General features: G+C 52.7%; 1 protein-coding gene across 4 annotated transcripts in view; it reads left to right on the top strand.

The window, feature by feature from the left end:
- PAK3 (p21 (RAC1) activated kinase 3) overlaps positions 1 to 16,174 on the top strand; it is a 112,404-nt gene that overhangs the window by 82,129 nt on the left and 14,101 nt on the right. For 2 of the 4 annotated variants that reach the window (XM_051968112.1, XM_051968116.1), the window contains 8 exons: positions 1,445 to 1,598; positions 6,369 to 6,406; positions 7,625 to 7,696; positions 9,192 to 9,326; positions 10,355 to 10,517; positions 11,891 to 11,954; positions 14,328 to 14,376; positions 14,535 to 14,647. In XM_051968112.1, coding sequence (XP_051824072.1) covers positions 1,445 to 1,598; positions 6,369 to 6,406; positions 7,625 to 7,696; positions 9,192 to 9,326; positions 10,355 to 10,517; positions 11,891 to 11,954; positions 14,328 to 14,376; positions 14,535 to 14,647 — 788 coding nt within the window. Of the gene's footprint in view, positions 1 to 788; positions 894 to 1,444; positions 1,599 to 6,368; positions 6,407 to 7,624; positions 7,697 to 9,191; positions 9,327 to 10,354; positions 10,518 to 11,890; positions 11,955 to 14,327; positions 14,377 to 14,534; positions 14,648 to 16,174 lie in introns of all 4 variants that reach the window. The other 2 variants (XM_051968117.1, XM_051968113.1) reach the window with 2 other exon arrangements.

Below are 16,174 nucleotides of genomic sequence, written 5' to 3'. Positions count from 1 at the left end.
ATCCTGGATGGTAAGAAAGCAGAGCCTCCCTTTTTGGGTCTGGAGGCTCATGATCACTTTTCTGGTCTGGACAATGGGTCCTCCTTGGTCACGCGAAGGGACTAGACTCGATGATCTCTGAGCATCCTTTCTAGCTCCTCCGGTGTGGGATTCTGGAGAAGCACGGGGCTGCTTGGCTGGATCCTCCTGGTGCTCGTGCCCGTCACTCCCTTCCTCCTTCCCCGGCATGGGTTTCTCCTGGGGAACCGAGCCCCGGGATCGGAGGCCATTGCGTGTCAGAGCCCCCGAGGTGATCCAGTCCGACCCTGCCGTCGTGACGGGGGAGGAAACCGAGGCAGGCCAGAGAAGGAGGACTCTAGGACTTAGGCTTCTGGGCCCTCGAGCTGGTGCGGTAGCGAGTGGGCAGGGGCCCGGGGTCGGCTTCCGGCTCTGTTGCTTCCTTCCTACGAGCACAATCCCGGGCAGGCCCCTTTCTGTCTTTGGGCCTCAGTTTCTTCCTCTGTAATATGACAAGGGTTGGACTAGCTTGACCTCCACGGTCCCTTCTAACTCAAGCCCTCTGATCTTCTGCTCACCATTGAGTTTGAACCCCTCATTTTACAGATGGGGAGACCGAGCACTGAGCCCAGGGCCCTGCACATAGTAGGTGCTTGATAATTATCTTTATTGAATTGAATTGAGTTGCTTTGCAGCTGTCATTTTTTAAAAACCTGTTTTTATTGATGCTCTTTTCGAACCAAAGCGCTGTCACTCCCCAGTAACCACTCCCTTCCCCCCTTCCCACCCAGAGAGCCCTCCCTTGTAACAAAGTCCATCAAGGCAAAGCAATCGTTCCGTTGGCCGGGGCTGCCGGTCTCGGCCTCATCCAGTGTGTCGAGGGGCTGGAGGCACGGGTCAGCATCTGTCCCTTGAAGTGGCTTTCAGTGTGGCTTTGATCTTGGCTGTATCGTTTCTAACTCTAAGCTCAGAGCTGCCTGGGGCCCCCCACCTCCCACCCCACCCATCATCGCCCTGAGGCAGGAGTCAGAGGAGGGGGGGCGGGGAGCGGGGAAGGGACCGGGATGGGGATTGGTCGGGGGGGGGGGCGGAGGGGGAAGAGGGGTTGGGCTCTCTGGCCAAAGAGCGGTACTGGAATGGGGTCAGGACCACGTGGAACTCCCTGCCCCTGCCCTGGGCCTCCCTTCGCTTCCCCACCGTCCCCCCGGCTTCCCCCCCCGCGCCCCTTCCCCGAGCCAACCAAGCCAAAGCGCCCAGAGCCGGGCTGCCCTCTGGGAGCCCGGAGCTCTTTCTATCTCGGAATGGCCGCTGCCGCTGCCGCTGCTGCTGCTACCGCTGCTGCTGCCGCTGCTGCTGCCGCTGCTGGTGGGGGTCACAATGAGGAGAACCATGGCGACGATGATGACCACTACGTCGGCAACGGTGAGTCCCCCTGGTTGCTCTGCAGGGAATCCCCGAGCAGTGGGCAAGACTTCTTCAGACGTCCAACATCACCAAGCTGGAGCAGAAGAGAAACCCGCAGGCCGTCCTCGATGTCCTCAAGTTCTACGACTCCAAGGAGACTGTCAACAACCAGAAATACATGAGCTTTACTTCTGGAGGTGAGCACAACACGGGGAACCGGGGAGCCTTGCCAAGTGAATCCTGGGGCTGGAGGGAATGGGAAATCCTGGGGATGGGGAGTGGGAAGGCTAATGCATAGGCCCTCTGCTCCTGAGAGGGGCTTCTCTCCCCCTGGTATGGAATTCTCTCTCCTCCTGATATGGAGTTCTTTCCCTGATGTGGGGTTCTCTATTCCTGATATGGAGTTATCTTTCCCTAGTATGGGGATCTCCCAGATACATACATGGTTCTCTCCTCCTGGTATGGGGTTCTCTCCCTGATATGGGGTTCTGTATTCCTGATACGGAGTTCTCTCCTCCTGGTATAGAATTCTCTCTCCTCCTGATATGGGGTTCTCTATTCCTGGTATGGGGTTCTCTCCCTGATAGGGGGTTCTGTATTCCTGATACGGAGTTCTCTCCTCCTGGTATAGAATTCTCTCTCCTCCTGATATGGGGTTCTCTATTCCTGGTATGGGGTTCTCTCCCTGATAGGGGGTTCTGTATTCCTAATACGGAGTTCTCTCTTCCTGGTATAGAATTCTCTCTCCTCCTGATATGGGGTTCTCTATTCCTGGTATGGGGTTCTCTCCCTGATAGGGGGTTCTGTATTCCTGATACGGAGTTCTCTCCTCCTGGTATGGAATTCTCTCTCCTCCTGATATGGAGTTCTTTCCCTGATGTGGGGTTCTCTATTCCTGATATGGAGTTATCTTTCCCTAGTATGGGGATCTGCCAGATACATGGTTCTCTCCTCCTGGTATGGGGTTCTCTCCCTGATATGGGGTTCTGTATTCCTGATACGGAGTTCTCTCCTCCTGGTATAGAATTCTCTCTCCTCCTGATATGAGGTTCTCTATTCCTGGTATGGGGTTCTCTCCTCCTGATAGGGAGTTATCTTTCCCTGGTATGGGGTTCTCTCCCCTTGGTATGGAATTCTTCCTCTTAGGGGGTTCTTTCTCCCTGTTTTGGGGTACTCTCCTGATAGGGAGTTTTCTCTCCCTAATAAGGGGTTCTCTGTCCCTGGTATGGGCTTTTCTGTCCCTGATATGGAGTTCTCTCCCCCTGGTATGGAATTTTCTCTCCCTGGTAGGGAATTTTCTTTCCCTGCTATGGAATTCTCTCTCCCTGGTATGGGGCTCTCTCTCCTTGGTATGGGGCTCTCTTACCAGATTTAGGGTTCTCCCCGATATGGAGTTTTCTCTTCCTGATATGGAGTTCTCCCCCTGGTATGGAATTCTCTCTCCCTAATATGAAATTCTCTCTTCTAATATGGAATTCTCTCTTCCTGATATGGAATTCTCTTTTCTGATATGAGGTTCTCTCTTCCTGATATGAGGTTCTCTCTTCCTGATATGGAATTCTCTCTCCCTAATATGAAATTCTCTCTTCCTGATATGGAATTCTCTCTTCCTGATATGGAATTCTCTCTTCTGATATGGGGTTCTCTCTTTTGATATGGAATTCTCTCTTCTTATATGGAATTCTCTCTTCTGATATGAGGTTCTCTCTTCCTGATATGGAATTCTCTCTCCCTAATATGAAATCCTCTCTTCTGATATGGAATTCTCTCTTCCTGATATGGAATTCTCTCTTCTTATATGGATTTCTCTTTTCCTGATATGGAATTCTCTCTTCCTGATATGGAATTCTCTCTTCTTATATGGATTTCTCTTTTCCTGATATGGAATTCTCTCTTCTTGATATGGAATTCCCTCTTTTGATATGGAATTCTCTCTTCTTGATATGGAATTCTCTTTTCTTATATGGAATTCTCTCTCCCTGATATGAAATTCTCTCTTCTGATATAGAATTCTCTCTTCCTGATATGGAATTCTCTCTTCTGATATGAGGTTCTCTCTTCCTGATATGGAATTCTCTCTCCCTAATATGAAATCCTCTCTTCTGATATGGAATTCTCTCTTCCTGATATGGAATTCTCTCTTCTTATATGGATTTCTCTTTTCCTGATATGGAATTCTCTTCTTGATATGGAATTCCCTCTTTTGATATGGAATTCTGATATGGAATTCTCTTTTCTTATATGGAATTCTCTCTCCCTGATATGAAATTCTCTCTTCTGATATAGAATTCTCTCTTCCTGATATGGAATTCTCTCTTCTGATATGAGGTTCACTCTTCCTGATATGGAATTCTCTCTTCTGATATGAGGTTCACTCTTCCTGATATGGAATTCTCTCTCCCTAATATGAAATTCTCTCTTCTGATATGGATTTCTCTCTTCCTGGTATGGAATTCTCTCTTCTTATATGGAATTCTCTCTTCCTGATATGGAATTCTCTCTTCTGATATGGGGTTCTCTCTTCCTGATATGGAATTCTCCCTCCCTAATATGAAATTCTCTCTTCTGATAGATATGGAATTCTCTCTCCCTAATATGGAATTCTCTCTTCTGATATGGAATTCTCTCTCCCTGATATGGAATTCTCTCTTCTGATATGGGGTTCTCTCTTTTGATATGGAATTCTCTGTTCTGATATGGAATTCTCTTTTCTGATATGAGGTTCTCTCTTCCTGATATGGAATTCTCTCTTCCTGATACGGAATTCTCTCTTCTGATATGGGGTTCTCTCTTCCTGATAGGGATTTCTCTCTCTCTGATATGGAATTCTCTTTCCCTGATATGGACTTCGTTCTCCCTGGTATGGAGTTCCCTCTCCTTGATATGGGCTTTTCTGTCCCTGACATGGAGTTTCCTTCTCCTGGTATGAGGTTCTCTTTCCCTGATATGGGGTTCTCTCTTTCTGATATGGAATTCTCTTTCCCTGATAAGAGCTTCTCTCTCCCTGATCCCAGCATAAGGACAAAATTTGGGGTGGGATGATCTTCAGCCTCTTCTTCAAAGTAAGGACAGGCCTGGTTTTGGTATCCTCAGTGTCTGCCCCTGAACTCAGAGGGAACTTTCTGGCCTATCTCTGTTGGCCCCATAAGGCCATGCTTCCAGGGTGGAGCCGTCACCTTCTCCCTGTGTACTGTGGATTTGGGCTCCCAACTTTCCATCCTCCTGAGAGTAGGGTCACAAGGCCTGGGATGTAGCCGGTAGGCTTTGTTCCTACCTGACCCTGCCTCTCTGTGGCTCCATTTTAGGGCCCTGGAGGCCAAACCAGAAGAAATGGGGAAGTCGCAGAGGAAATTTTGGGGCTCATTGGCGAGTCCTTCTATTATTGAGACCTGTCCCCAGGTGTGACCCAAAGTGCCTTTGTGTATGTGGAGGCAGGGAGGCCAGCTGGCTTTAGGCAGGGGCAGGCTTGTGGGGCTTGTGGCTGAGGTTCTGTGATGCAGTGAGCAAGGCCTCCAGCCCTCCATTCCTGTGCCCACAGTAGAGATACAAATAGGAAAGGGTCCCCGACCTGCTTTTGTTGCCTCAAAAGTAATGATGGCCTGGGTCCAGAGTAAGACCAGCCCCTGTAGCTAGGTCAGTGGCCTCTTATCATCTCTCCAGGGACCAGACAGGCGCGACTATGAAGACCCTATTAGGGGACCCTTCCCTCAGAGACTCTCCCAAGGCCTCCGTTAGGGTCTTCTGGTTCGAGCGGGGTACCGAGCAACTCTCGGAACTCCCTTAAGCTTTTCTTCTTCTTTCCCCTAAGCATCCCCCAAGGGTGACCCCACTTGCCAATATCACCCTCGTGAAGTGAAAGCCTCCCACGCTTCGGCCTTGCCTGATGCCCCTTGTCCAAAGCCAGTCTACTGCGAGGCGGGAATTCTGCCCGACTCCATGGCTGGTCACTTTGGCCACGCTCTCCTGGCTTTCCTCATGCTTCTGGGTCCCTTTGTGGACTCCCATGAGCTCTCCTATGCTAAGGCCTGCTAGCTTTTTCCTGTGGCTGGGATGGAGCAGCCTTCTGGCTCCACTCTCTCCACTGGCCTCGTTCTTCCGCTTGGGGGTCTCTCTCTCTCTGTGTCCTTTGTGCTTGCTGCAGACCCCACATCCCTCTCAGCCTTGTGGCTGACTATAGAAGAGCAGAGGAGGCTGGCGAGCCGAGTGAGGGGAGGCTGGTGAGCCAAGTGAAAGCAATACCACTGGCCCGAGCAGGAGGGAGACAGCCGGTTACTTCTGTGGCCCTCATTCCCAATGGGGGCTTGGTATTAGAAAAAAAAAGCCTGTTTCCTCCTAAGTGGAGCCGAGCTCAGAAGGCCCAGGGGGCTAGGCCTTGCCCCCACCTTAAGGCACCCTGTGCATTCAGTTGGGGATCAAACTGTCTGGCCTTGGGGCTGCCAGCCAGCTCTGGCTCACTGGTCCAAGTTCTTTGAGGGCCCACTCCCTCCCTCCCCTCTTGGCACACTCAGCTTTGATGTGGCCTGACCTTCTCCGTGGGCCAGACAGACCCAGGAAACTCTGAAAGCTGATGTGGGTGCGTCAGAACCTTCAAGTCCCAGTCCACCCTCCCACTCAGTGCCTTAATCCCTGTGAGGGGGCAGATAGCCCCTGCTCGGGGATGAGGAAGCTCCTGCCCGGGCAGTCCAGGCGGCTTGGGGATGGCTCTCACTGCTGAGCATTTCCTGCTGACATCCAGCACTGATCTGTCCCCTCTCTCCCTTCCTTCCATGCCTTCTGGGACTCGATGTTGAAAAGTCATTTATTAAGCGCCTGTTGTGTACCCCAATTAGATAAGGAGGCACCTGGCTTCGGGTGCCTTTGCGTCGGGCTTGCATCCTGGGGCGGGGGGGCCTGCGGCGGTGGTCTGGGGGCTTTGCTGGGGAGGGCGGCTCCATGAGTGACGTCTGCTTCATTTTTGCTCCTTTCAGATAGGAGTGCTCACGGATACTTGGCAGCCCACCCTTCGGTAAGCGAGCACCGGAACTGTTCCACCTCCTCTTCGATTCTGCTGGGATGGGTACAAAAGAGTTTAGGTGTAGAACCACAAAGATCTTAGGGCTGGGCTTGGAAAACCCTTAGCGAGCAGGGAGGCCAGGAGGCCCAGCCGGGGGCATGTATCCTGGGAGCGTCCAGATTTCCCAGCCAGGGCAGGGGTTGATGACCTTGCAGACCTGCCATGCCTGAGGCCTTGAATGGTGGAGCTGGAAGGGACCTTCGAGACCATCTGATCCTCCTCCCCATTTGAACTTGTCATATTTTAGGGGGACTTTTGGTTGATGTTTTCACGTCACGGGCCCTTTCCCACAAGCTCCCCGGAGAATCTCTCCCCACCCCCTCTCATTATGAAGAGAAGCAGTAGAACCAAACAAATGGGTCTGTCCACCGTAACTGTCTGATAGGTCCCATCTGTCTCTGTAAGCGATCGACCCCTTTAATCCAGGGGGCTGAGAGACAGAGAAAGGACTTTTCCAAAGTCATGCCCCAAGTCTGGTAGATCTGGGCTGGAACCCACATCTCCACGAGCCGAACTTCGCGTACCTCGGAAGTTCTCACGTGGAGCCGGAAGCCGACCTCATTGGTCGTCCCGTAGCCTAAGCCCCCGTCTCAGAGATGTACCTTGATTCACCCTACAGATGCGACCCGAGGGACCCAGCACTCCTCTTAACCGTGGCCGCCTGGCCGTCCATACACCCTATGTACTTGAGCGCATTTGGAATCAGTTTGACAAATTCACATTTCTTGTTTCGTACCATAGGACCCAGGACTCTCAGAGTCGGAATGGACCTCAGAGGTCATCCAGTCTAACCTCCTACCTAGGGCCGAACGTCCCCAATAGGTGGTCAGCTGGCCGGCCGTCAAGGGGAAATCACTACCTCCTGGCATAGCCTGTCCCATTTCTGGACCCCCTTGATTGTTAGGAAGTTTGTCCCGAGGTAGCTCCCCCCCCGCGTGCCTTGGGCCGTGCCCTCTGGGGACTAGCACATCGAGCCCGATTCCTCCCCCCCATGCCTTTGCATGTGTCTGACGTCCACCGTAGACCTCCCAGCCCCAGTGCATGGCGAGAACTCAGTTTTTAGGGGAGACTCAGGATGCAAGTAGCAGGGCCCATGTTAAGGAGGCGAATGTGTATTAACCGCGGCTCACAGCCACTCTGGGGTAAGATGCTATTGTCAATGATCCACAGCAGACTTTGATTCCAAGACCAGCTTCCCTCTGTTACCTGGATACCTCAGCTGCCGAGGGAGTGAAGGCTCAGGTAAACATTGGAATCAAACCGATAGCCAGAGGATGGCTAAGCTAGAAGGGACTCGAGAGACCATCTCGTTCACTTTCTTGCTGATAGGACGGGCGCGTCCCGCTCGCTAATATGAGACACAATTAAGAGCGAGACCCAAAGAACTGCAGACGCCTAAGTATGACAAGGTACCCCCACTCAGTGACCTCTCGTGGTTCATTCGTTCATCCGGCCAGTACGATGGCGTGCCCGTTCTGTGCGCACCCCCCGGCCGGGTCAGAGGTGGTGCCATTGTAGAGGCGAGCTTGCTGGGAACCAGGGGAAAAAAAACCCATATTCAAATCCAGTTCCTGACCCACTGGGAGTGTGTCTTTGGGGAAACCATTCGATCTCCCCGAGCCTCAGTTTCCTCATCTGCCCCTAGGACTTGCCTCATGGCATTGTCGAAGGGGTCCATGTAGATACTGTTTGGGAAGTGCTTTGCAGGCCTTCGGGTATTCCGAAAGGTAGCTCACCTATTGGGCACCGGCCTGCTAGTTAGAATATACAAGAGGAAATTCGTGCATCCAAGGGGTCTGGAACAGAGCAAGCTCTGAAGGGGGAGGGGCTCAGCTAGGAGAATGCGACTGCAGGGCACTGAGACAGGAGAGCCCAGGCTGGGCTTGGGAACAGACTGGGATGAAATCTAGTTTGAACCAAAAGTGGGAAGCATGATGGGGAGAACCTCGGATACATGGCAGAGACAGAAGGGTCCACAGAGACCCTCATATTACAGAGGGGGAAACTGAGGCCGAGGGACGGGAAACCCAAGCCTTCTGACTTCCAGGCCGGGACTCTTTTTTTTTTTTTCCCCCTCAGTGTTGCCTCCCATACTGAAGACAATTAATTGTGTCAGTTCCTTCTGGGGGAAAAAAACAAATCTCCTTTTAATGTAACCCGTTTGTCTTAGGTGATTGTTCTTAACACTCTGTCGTTCCCAAGCTCTGTAATCGAGCCTCTCTCTGTACTTTGGGCAAGTCCCATCTGGGCACGTGTCGCAGTGGACCCTAAGCCTCGGGCACCCAAGCTTGAGGCACTGAGCTGGACGGATCTCTTCCTTTTGTCAGCCTCGGTTTGCCCCCTCCGTAGCATGAGGCGGTTGGACCGAAAGGTCTCTGGGGTCCCTGCTAGTTCGGACAATCTCTCGTTTCTAGGATCCGGGAAAGAGTGGGCGTACCTCGTCGTCCTTGGGTATTTGTGGTTCTTTGAATCTTGCTCTCGATTGTGTCTCAGACTGGTGAATGGGATTCAGCCGCTGGGAAGGGGGTGGACTCGGGGGTCTCTAAGGCCCCTTCTGGCTCAGATGGTTTTTAATTCGACATTTTGAATCCAATGTTAAAATGACATGTCAATCCACTTGCCAAAATCCCTGCCTATGGGCCAGCATGTCTGTTCAAATGTCTAATCGCCCCCATTAGAAGGAGAGAGACGGGGAGGGACTTCCTGCTGAGTACTTAGCTGTCCTTTGCCTTGGTAGAGTACCAAAACAGCATCCGAACCTCCCTTGGCCCCTCCGGTGTCTGAAGAAGAGGATGAAGATGAGGAAGAAGAAGAAGAGGAGGAGAATGAGCCCCCCCCAGTAATCGCGCCACGCCCTGAACACACCAAATCTGTAAGTTGCCCAGAGCCTCCCTACCAGCTGTTTCCCCTTCCGAAACCCCAATTGAGCAGCTTCTGGGTGCCCAGGCCCGTGGGAGGTACTCCCAGTGAGAGGGCTGCTGAGTAATGTGTCGTAGCGAGGAGCTGGAAGCTGGTCCCGACAGTCCCGGCCCCGAGCGCTGGTCCGTGACCCATTTTCGGTGCTTTCCCCCAGCACCTGAGCGGGAAGAGGGGAGCATTTTTTGCCTTGCCCAACCTGGTCCTGGGGTAGCGGAGCTGATCCCCGGCCGAGCTCTTCTCGGGGGGCTACCGGGAGAGTGCGAGGGCTCAGGGAAACAGCCATGCTCCAATGGGGGCTGTCTATGACTCTGTGGTTATTTATTCCACTCCCGAGGCTCATGATGGTCACGTTTGGGTCAGCCGTCTCCCAGGGGACACGTGTCAGCGGAGGCGTGTAAAATGCCTTGTTGATAGATAAGGAGATGTCAGGTGACTTTGCCAGAGTCACAGCCAGCAGGTGTTCAGAGAAGGGAAGGGCCAGCATGGCTGGGGCGGGCCGGGCAGGATTTCGGAAGGCCAGGCCAGGAAGGCTTGGGAGAGGAGGCGATCGGAACTTGGGGACTTCCTAGCGAGAGCCGAACGAAGGGAGGAGGAACAAGGACCTGGGGGAAGGGGGTTGGGGGATGCCATTATCCCAGCTTATCTCTTAAAAGCAGGGTTCTTAGCTTTTTTTCCAGTCGTTCCTTCTTGCTAGACGTAGCACTCCCTCTCCTAAGCCTTTCTGAGTACGCTTGAGCAAAATGAACCAATCCGTGTAGGCGTGCCTCGCTCTGCCCCCGGAGTCCACCACCTCCCTGAGGGCTGATGGGCTCCTAGAGCGCCGATTGGAAGGCACCTTGGACGGCCTTGATTGTCAGCAGGTTTTTCCAAAGCCGGACCATTGGATAACAACCATCTCTTTAGAAACTTCTCCCCTTTCCCCAGCCTTGGAATTCTGTCACTGCTTTCCCTTTCAGTGATGGCTTCCCATGTGTCTTTCAGATTTATACGCGCTCCGTGATGGATGCTGCCCTGCCAGCGGCCCCCCCAAAAGAGGCTTCCGCTCCCACGGCAGAGAACTCGCCCTCCAACACGCTCTACCGCAATGCTGATCGCCAGAGAAAGAAGTCCAAGATGACAGACGAAGAGATCCTGGAAAAGCTGAGTGAGTGCTTGACCGCCCCCTCCCCATCTCTCTGTCTTTCTCTGTCTGGAGGGGGTGGGGAAGGACAGACGGTGACTGTAACCTGGTCCGGCCTCCTCCTCTGTAGCATCTCAGGCTCCCCAGAGCTGAGAGGGAACTCAGAGGGGCCGCGGCGCCAGGGGATTTGGAGACAGAATCAGCCTCCCTTGTATTGTTACAAATGAGGAAACTGAGGCCCCAAGAGCTCATAGAACCACAGATTGAGTTGGAAAAGGCCTCAGAATTGATTTGGTACAGTTCTCCTGCCCTCCTTATGTTACAAATGAGGAAACTGAGGCTCCGAGAGCTCATAGGGCCACAGATCAAGTTGGAGGGGAACTCAAAAATCATGCAGTTCAGGGGTCAGCAAACTCATCTGGCCCCTTTCCTTCCCCTTGTCTCTTCCCCTCTCCCTCCTCCCCCCATTCCTCCCCCCTTCACCCCCACTGCCTGTTTTTGATCGACCCGTAAGCTAATAATGGTTTGGACATTTTTAAATATGCTCATGTTTTATTTAAAAAGGTAAAAACCATTCTTAGCTGGTAATGTACAAAAACAGGCGCTGGCCAGACTGGGCCCATGGGAAGTCGTTTGCTGACCCCTGATTTATTCTAACCCTCTTATTTTACAGATGAGGAAACTGAGTCTCAGAGAGGTAGAGTGACTTGTCCATGGTCATACAGGTAGTAAGCAGCAGAGCCAGGATTTGAACCCAGGTCCTTCGCCTCCTTATCCAGCCACCCCAACACTCTTGCCCAAGGCCACACAGCTAGTAACTAGCCGAGCTGGGATGGAAATGCAATGCTTCTGACTCCAAATGAAATGCTCTATTCCAACCCACAGTCCACGTAGGAATCCTCTCTGTAACATCCCTGACGAATGCTCATTCAGCCTCTGCTTACAGACTTCAGGGACGGGGAACTCATCACCCTACCAGGCAGCCCATTCCGTTTGGGGACGGCTCCAGCTGAGACCAAGTTTTTCCTTATATGGAACCTAAGTCTTTAACCCCATTGTTCCTAGTGCTTCCCCTCGGGGCCAAGCAAATCAGTGCAACGAGAGTGACAGGGTCTAAATGAGGCCATCTTGAGCCAAGCCCAGAGCCCAAGCTTCCTGCCTCCCACCTCCTGCCTCCTGCCTCCAAGGGGACGTGAAGGCACACTCAGTGAAGAGCAGCCGTTTGTGTCGGGTTGCAATCGCTCCCATTTCCCAGAGGAGCGACTGGAAGCCCTGAGCAAAGCATTCATTCCCCTGGGTGGTTCCCCCAGCCAGGCAGTGACCCCGTAGGGGTTTCGGGGTCTCATTTCCCCGTGCTGTTGACCAGCCTGTGGCCTTCGTTCCTTTTCTCCCTTTAGGAAGCATCGTGAGCATCGGTGATCCCAAGAAGAAATACACGAGATTTGAAAAAATTGGCCAAGGGTGAGTGAGCCCCTGCACCTCCTGCCGGGATCACACGTGGATGTGTGGGGACGGGTGGGCTGACCGGGCAGCGGCCCCGTCTGGGGCCCGTTTGGGCAAGGTGACTCCCGGCAGTCCCCTGGTCGAACGGGGGTCTCTGGCGGCAGCAGCCCCAGTAACGGTGACGTCGTGGCAGTGATTACTCGAGGAACACACTGGATAGGAGAGGGGGATCTTTCTGGGGGTCTGGGAATATGGGGAAAAGAAGCAGAGAGGGCTTCTGGGAGAAAGTGTGCCCTTGGAGTCGGGGTTTAAACGATGGGTGAGAAGTCAGCAAGTGAGGAACCGGAGAGTAGACATTTCAGGCCCGAGGAGCACGTAAGTCAGAGTTTGGAGGCAGGAAAACACGGGGTACGGTCAGGGAGCAGAGATCTGGGCCGTTTGGCAGCTAGTGGGCGTGCTCATGTGGCCATCTGTGTGCATGTGTATGTGTGCATGTGTGTATGTACTGCATTGTGTGTGCGCGTGGGTGCGTGTAGGGCAGGAGCACGTGACAGGTTTGGGAGAGCAGGCCCGAGGAGCAGTGCGTGCAGAACTCACCCAGGAAGCAGTTTGGGGGCAAAGCAGGAAGCAAAGTGATTTATTAAAGACTACACTGGGCTGCACGGAATTGGTCTCGGCAGCCCTGGAGGGTTGGGATCTGGGGTGGCCATCTGGGTCCCAGACTTCAGAGCACATGCTGAGGATGGCCCCAGCCACGCCTGGGATGGGCGGACACCCCCCAGCCAGGAGAGCCCATGCAGGGGTCACTTTGGCACTCAGTGACTCGACTTCTGGCCAGCCTCCTGATCTATATAAAGCTGATCTCCACAATCCCTTTCACCCTAAATCCTGGGTTGCTCTCACACTAGCCACACTGGTGTCCAGCCCCACTCCCTGCATCCAACAGGTGACTAGGCCCCTGCTGGAGGAGTCTGACCTCCAGCCACCTTGTGCTAGTGGCCATCCTCTCCTGGGCTTTTCCTTTCTTGCCTCCTGGGGCCTCTGGCTGGGGAGTGGAGTCTCCCCTCTCCATCCACCAGGTCCTTGGATAGGTGCTTCCTCCTTTTCCGATCTGCCTTGATGAAAGGCCTTCTCTCACCCCCTCAGCCCCCGAGCTGAAAGGGGTCAGTACTGCTTCCCTCTCCCCATCCAACACCTTCCATGTAGTCCCTGTCTGTGGGCCTCTATTCTACCGATCAGACAATGTGGAAAGGCAGTAGTAGTGCCTTGAGAATGGAGTCAACTCAGTCCAATGAGCTTAAGCTCTTACCGTGTGCCAGGCACTGGGCACAGAAAGACAAAAACCAAAATCCTCTTTACTCTCTAAGAGAGTATAGTTTATTTTATTTGGGGAAAACGCCATGTACACAGGGGAGTTACTCCAAGATGTCTGCACAGTCAATCTGGCCTGATGTAGGAGAGAACCTTGAGGGAGACTCAGAGGAGCTGGAAGGGGATCCAGGAAGCTGAGGCAGCCCATGTGTGACCTTGGGATCACTTATCTCACTGGGAAAATGGCACTTTCTGAGGTCCCTCCCAGCTCGAAATTGCTGGTCTTGTGGCTTGGCAGTTGAATAGAGGTGGGGGAGTAAGGGAGAAGGAAAAATAGGAACCCCAAGGCTGTGAACACAGATAACGGTGGCGCCTGGGGATACTGGGAGGCGCCGGGCAGAGACCGAATGGCAGGTGCTCTGCATGTGTTACTGTGTCCTCCAGCGGCTGGTGATGACTTCACTCCCTGAACCCTGGCAGTGTCTAGAGAGCACTCTCCTGGGCAGGGGGCTGGGGATGTGGGTGCACACACACACCCCGTTAATTGTCCTTAAATCAAAATAACCAACAAAGCATTAAGTCCAGCCCTGGGTTGGAGGGATGTCAGAGGTACAAGTGCCCTCCTAGAAGACTGAACAGTGGACTTAGCGGGCTCCAGGGCCACTCCAGTGGTCACTAGCTTGGCAGCCAGATGTTGGATTTAGAGGCATTTTCATTAAATACCTACTGTGTGCAGGGGGAGAAAGAAAGCTTAGATAAGATGAGGAGCTGGCCTTCAGGAGGCTGACAATTTAACATGGTCCCAAGGAGGCTTCAGGAACTCACTCCTGGCGTGAGAGCTCCCTCCGACGCTGGAGACACCAGAAGGGAGTTCCCAAAGCTGCTTTGGGTGGAGAGTGGCGAGAACGGACTTGGAGAAGCCATGGTCCCAGCTCGGCCCCTCTCTCATCCTTCAATCGAGGCTCGCAAGGAGCGCTCTCAATCCCTCCGTTTCTTTCCGTGGGGCAAAATGCAAACAATTTGGTCCAGTCTCCTTGGTCATTCATTGAACTCTTTTCTCCATTCTCCCCACCCCCCCAGGGCATCAGGTACTGTCTATACTGCTTTGGATATCGCCACAGGACAGGAGGTAAGTGCTACCATCTGAGCAGTGTGCAGGGCCCAGGCTGCTTGGCTGAGGCCCCTGTGTCAGCCATCTCTCCAAAGATATGGGGATTGTTTGGGAGGCCGGTGGGGAGGGAGTTCTCTTGGATCGCATTCATGCTTGGATCTCCAATGTCCTCTCAGGTGGCCATAAAGCAGATGAACCTCCAGCAGCAGCCCAAGAAGGAATTAATTATTAACGAGATTCTGGTCATGAGGGAAAATAAGAACCCCAACATTGTGAATTATTTAGACAGGTAAGTACTTCTTTGCTGGGGGCTGTGGTGACAGGTGGGCCTGCTAGCTACCATAACCGGAGCCACCCTTTCTAGGGAGTCTTCAGCTTGATAGAGCTCTCAGAGCCTCCCAGTACCCTTTGAGGCAAGGGCTGTGGGTGTTTTGGCCTTATTATATACCATGAGGAACACTAAGGCTCCAGGGGGTGAAATTACTTGCCACAGGGTATCACAGCTAGTAGTAGCTATTGGGGGGCAGGCTTTGAACACCAACTTGTGGTGACTCCAAGCCCATCGCTCCAAACCTTGTGTTACGTAGGCTGTCATTCGGGTATTCTGCAGTTTGCTGAATCGGTGCTGCCAGTTGCCTGCCCCATGTGGACAGAGATCTTAGCCCCAAACCTACCTCCACTTAGGGGAGGCGTTCCCTCCACACCTGGCTTAGGGGTCATGGGCTCTCTCTGACTTAGTTGTGAGTTCTGATAGGTTGTGAGGCCTGATAGATGGGTAGTAGAGGTAGTCCAGGAGAGAAGGTTCATTACCCACGGACACAGCTGCAAGGCTCCATGTCCCAAGCGAGCACATTCACCATACAATTAGGCTGAGGCTTAGCCCCTGCTACTCACCCACTGTTCCCATCAGGCCGATTATAGTGTAGACCATGAGGAGAGGGCCATAATGGTCTTTGCTTTTGTAACCCAGGTAAGTTCCTGGTTGGGAACTCCTTAAAGTTCATGGCTGTGGGGCAGCTAACTTCTAGCAGCAACGTGCTCCAGATTGGTCCCCGTGAGGCCCTTGCCTTGGCTCGTTCTTCCCTGAGAAGGGTGCAGTCATCCGTTGGGGAGAATCCAGAGTGAGACACAATTGGGTCTGTGTGTTTCCGGGGGGTCCAGATTTGACTCTGCCGGTCGCTGGCCGTGAGCTCTGGTCTGGTTTTGTCTTTCTCCTGGGCTTGACTTGCCTTTTTTTTTTTTTTTTAATCACATGACAGGGTCTGGGATTGGGTTCATCATAAAGGCACGAGCTTAGAGTGGGAAGTGACCCCAAAGACAATCTAGGCCAGCTTTTTCATATGAGCCAGGAGGAGATGGAGGCCCTGAGCCTCTGAACCTTCCCTCCCTCATTCAGAGTGCTGGTTCCTGGTGATACAGATGCACCAAGAAGAAAAAGAACGATTTAGAATGTTTTGGGGGCAAACGTACCTGGAAAGCCAGGATCAGCTATATCTAGGTGCCATATCCAGACCTTCCCTCTGTCTCTAACTGTCCCCATGCTGATAAAATACATTCACTAGTTTAAAGGCCGGTTTCAAAAATATCAGCTCAGAAACATGGCTGACTCTAGGCCCCATGAGATAAGAGAACCTAGTGCCCATCTCAACCTCCTTGATTTTTCTGTTCAAAAGAGAAAAAACGTAAGAAAAAAACAAGCAAACAAACAAGAAAAAAGATGAAAATACTCTGCTTTGGTCCATATTCGGTCTCCATAGTTCTCTTTGTCTTTTCATCATAAGTCTCTGGGAATTGCCTTGAAACACTTCATTGTTGA

The sequence above is a fragment of the Antechinus flavipes genome, chromosome X (assembly GCF_016432865.1).
Source record: "Antechinus flavipes isolate AdamAnt ecotype Samford, QLD, Australia chromosome X, AdamAnt_v2, whole genome shotgun sequence".
Lineage (NCBI taxonomy): Eukaryota > Metazoa > Chordata > Mammalia > Dasyuromorphia > Dasyuridae > Antechinus > Antechinus flavipes.
Note: the sequence above shows the minus strand (reverse complement) of the source record. Positions and strands in the feature narration are given on the sequence as shown.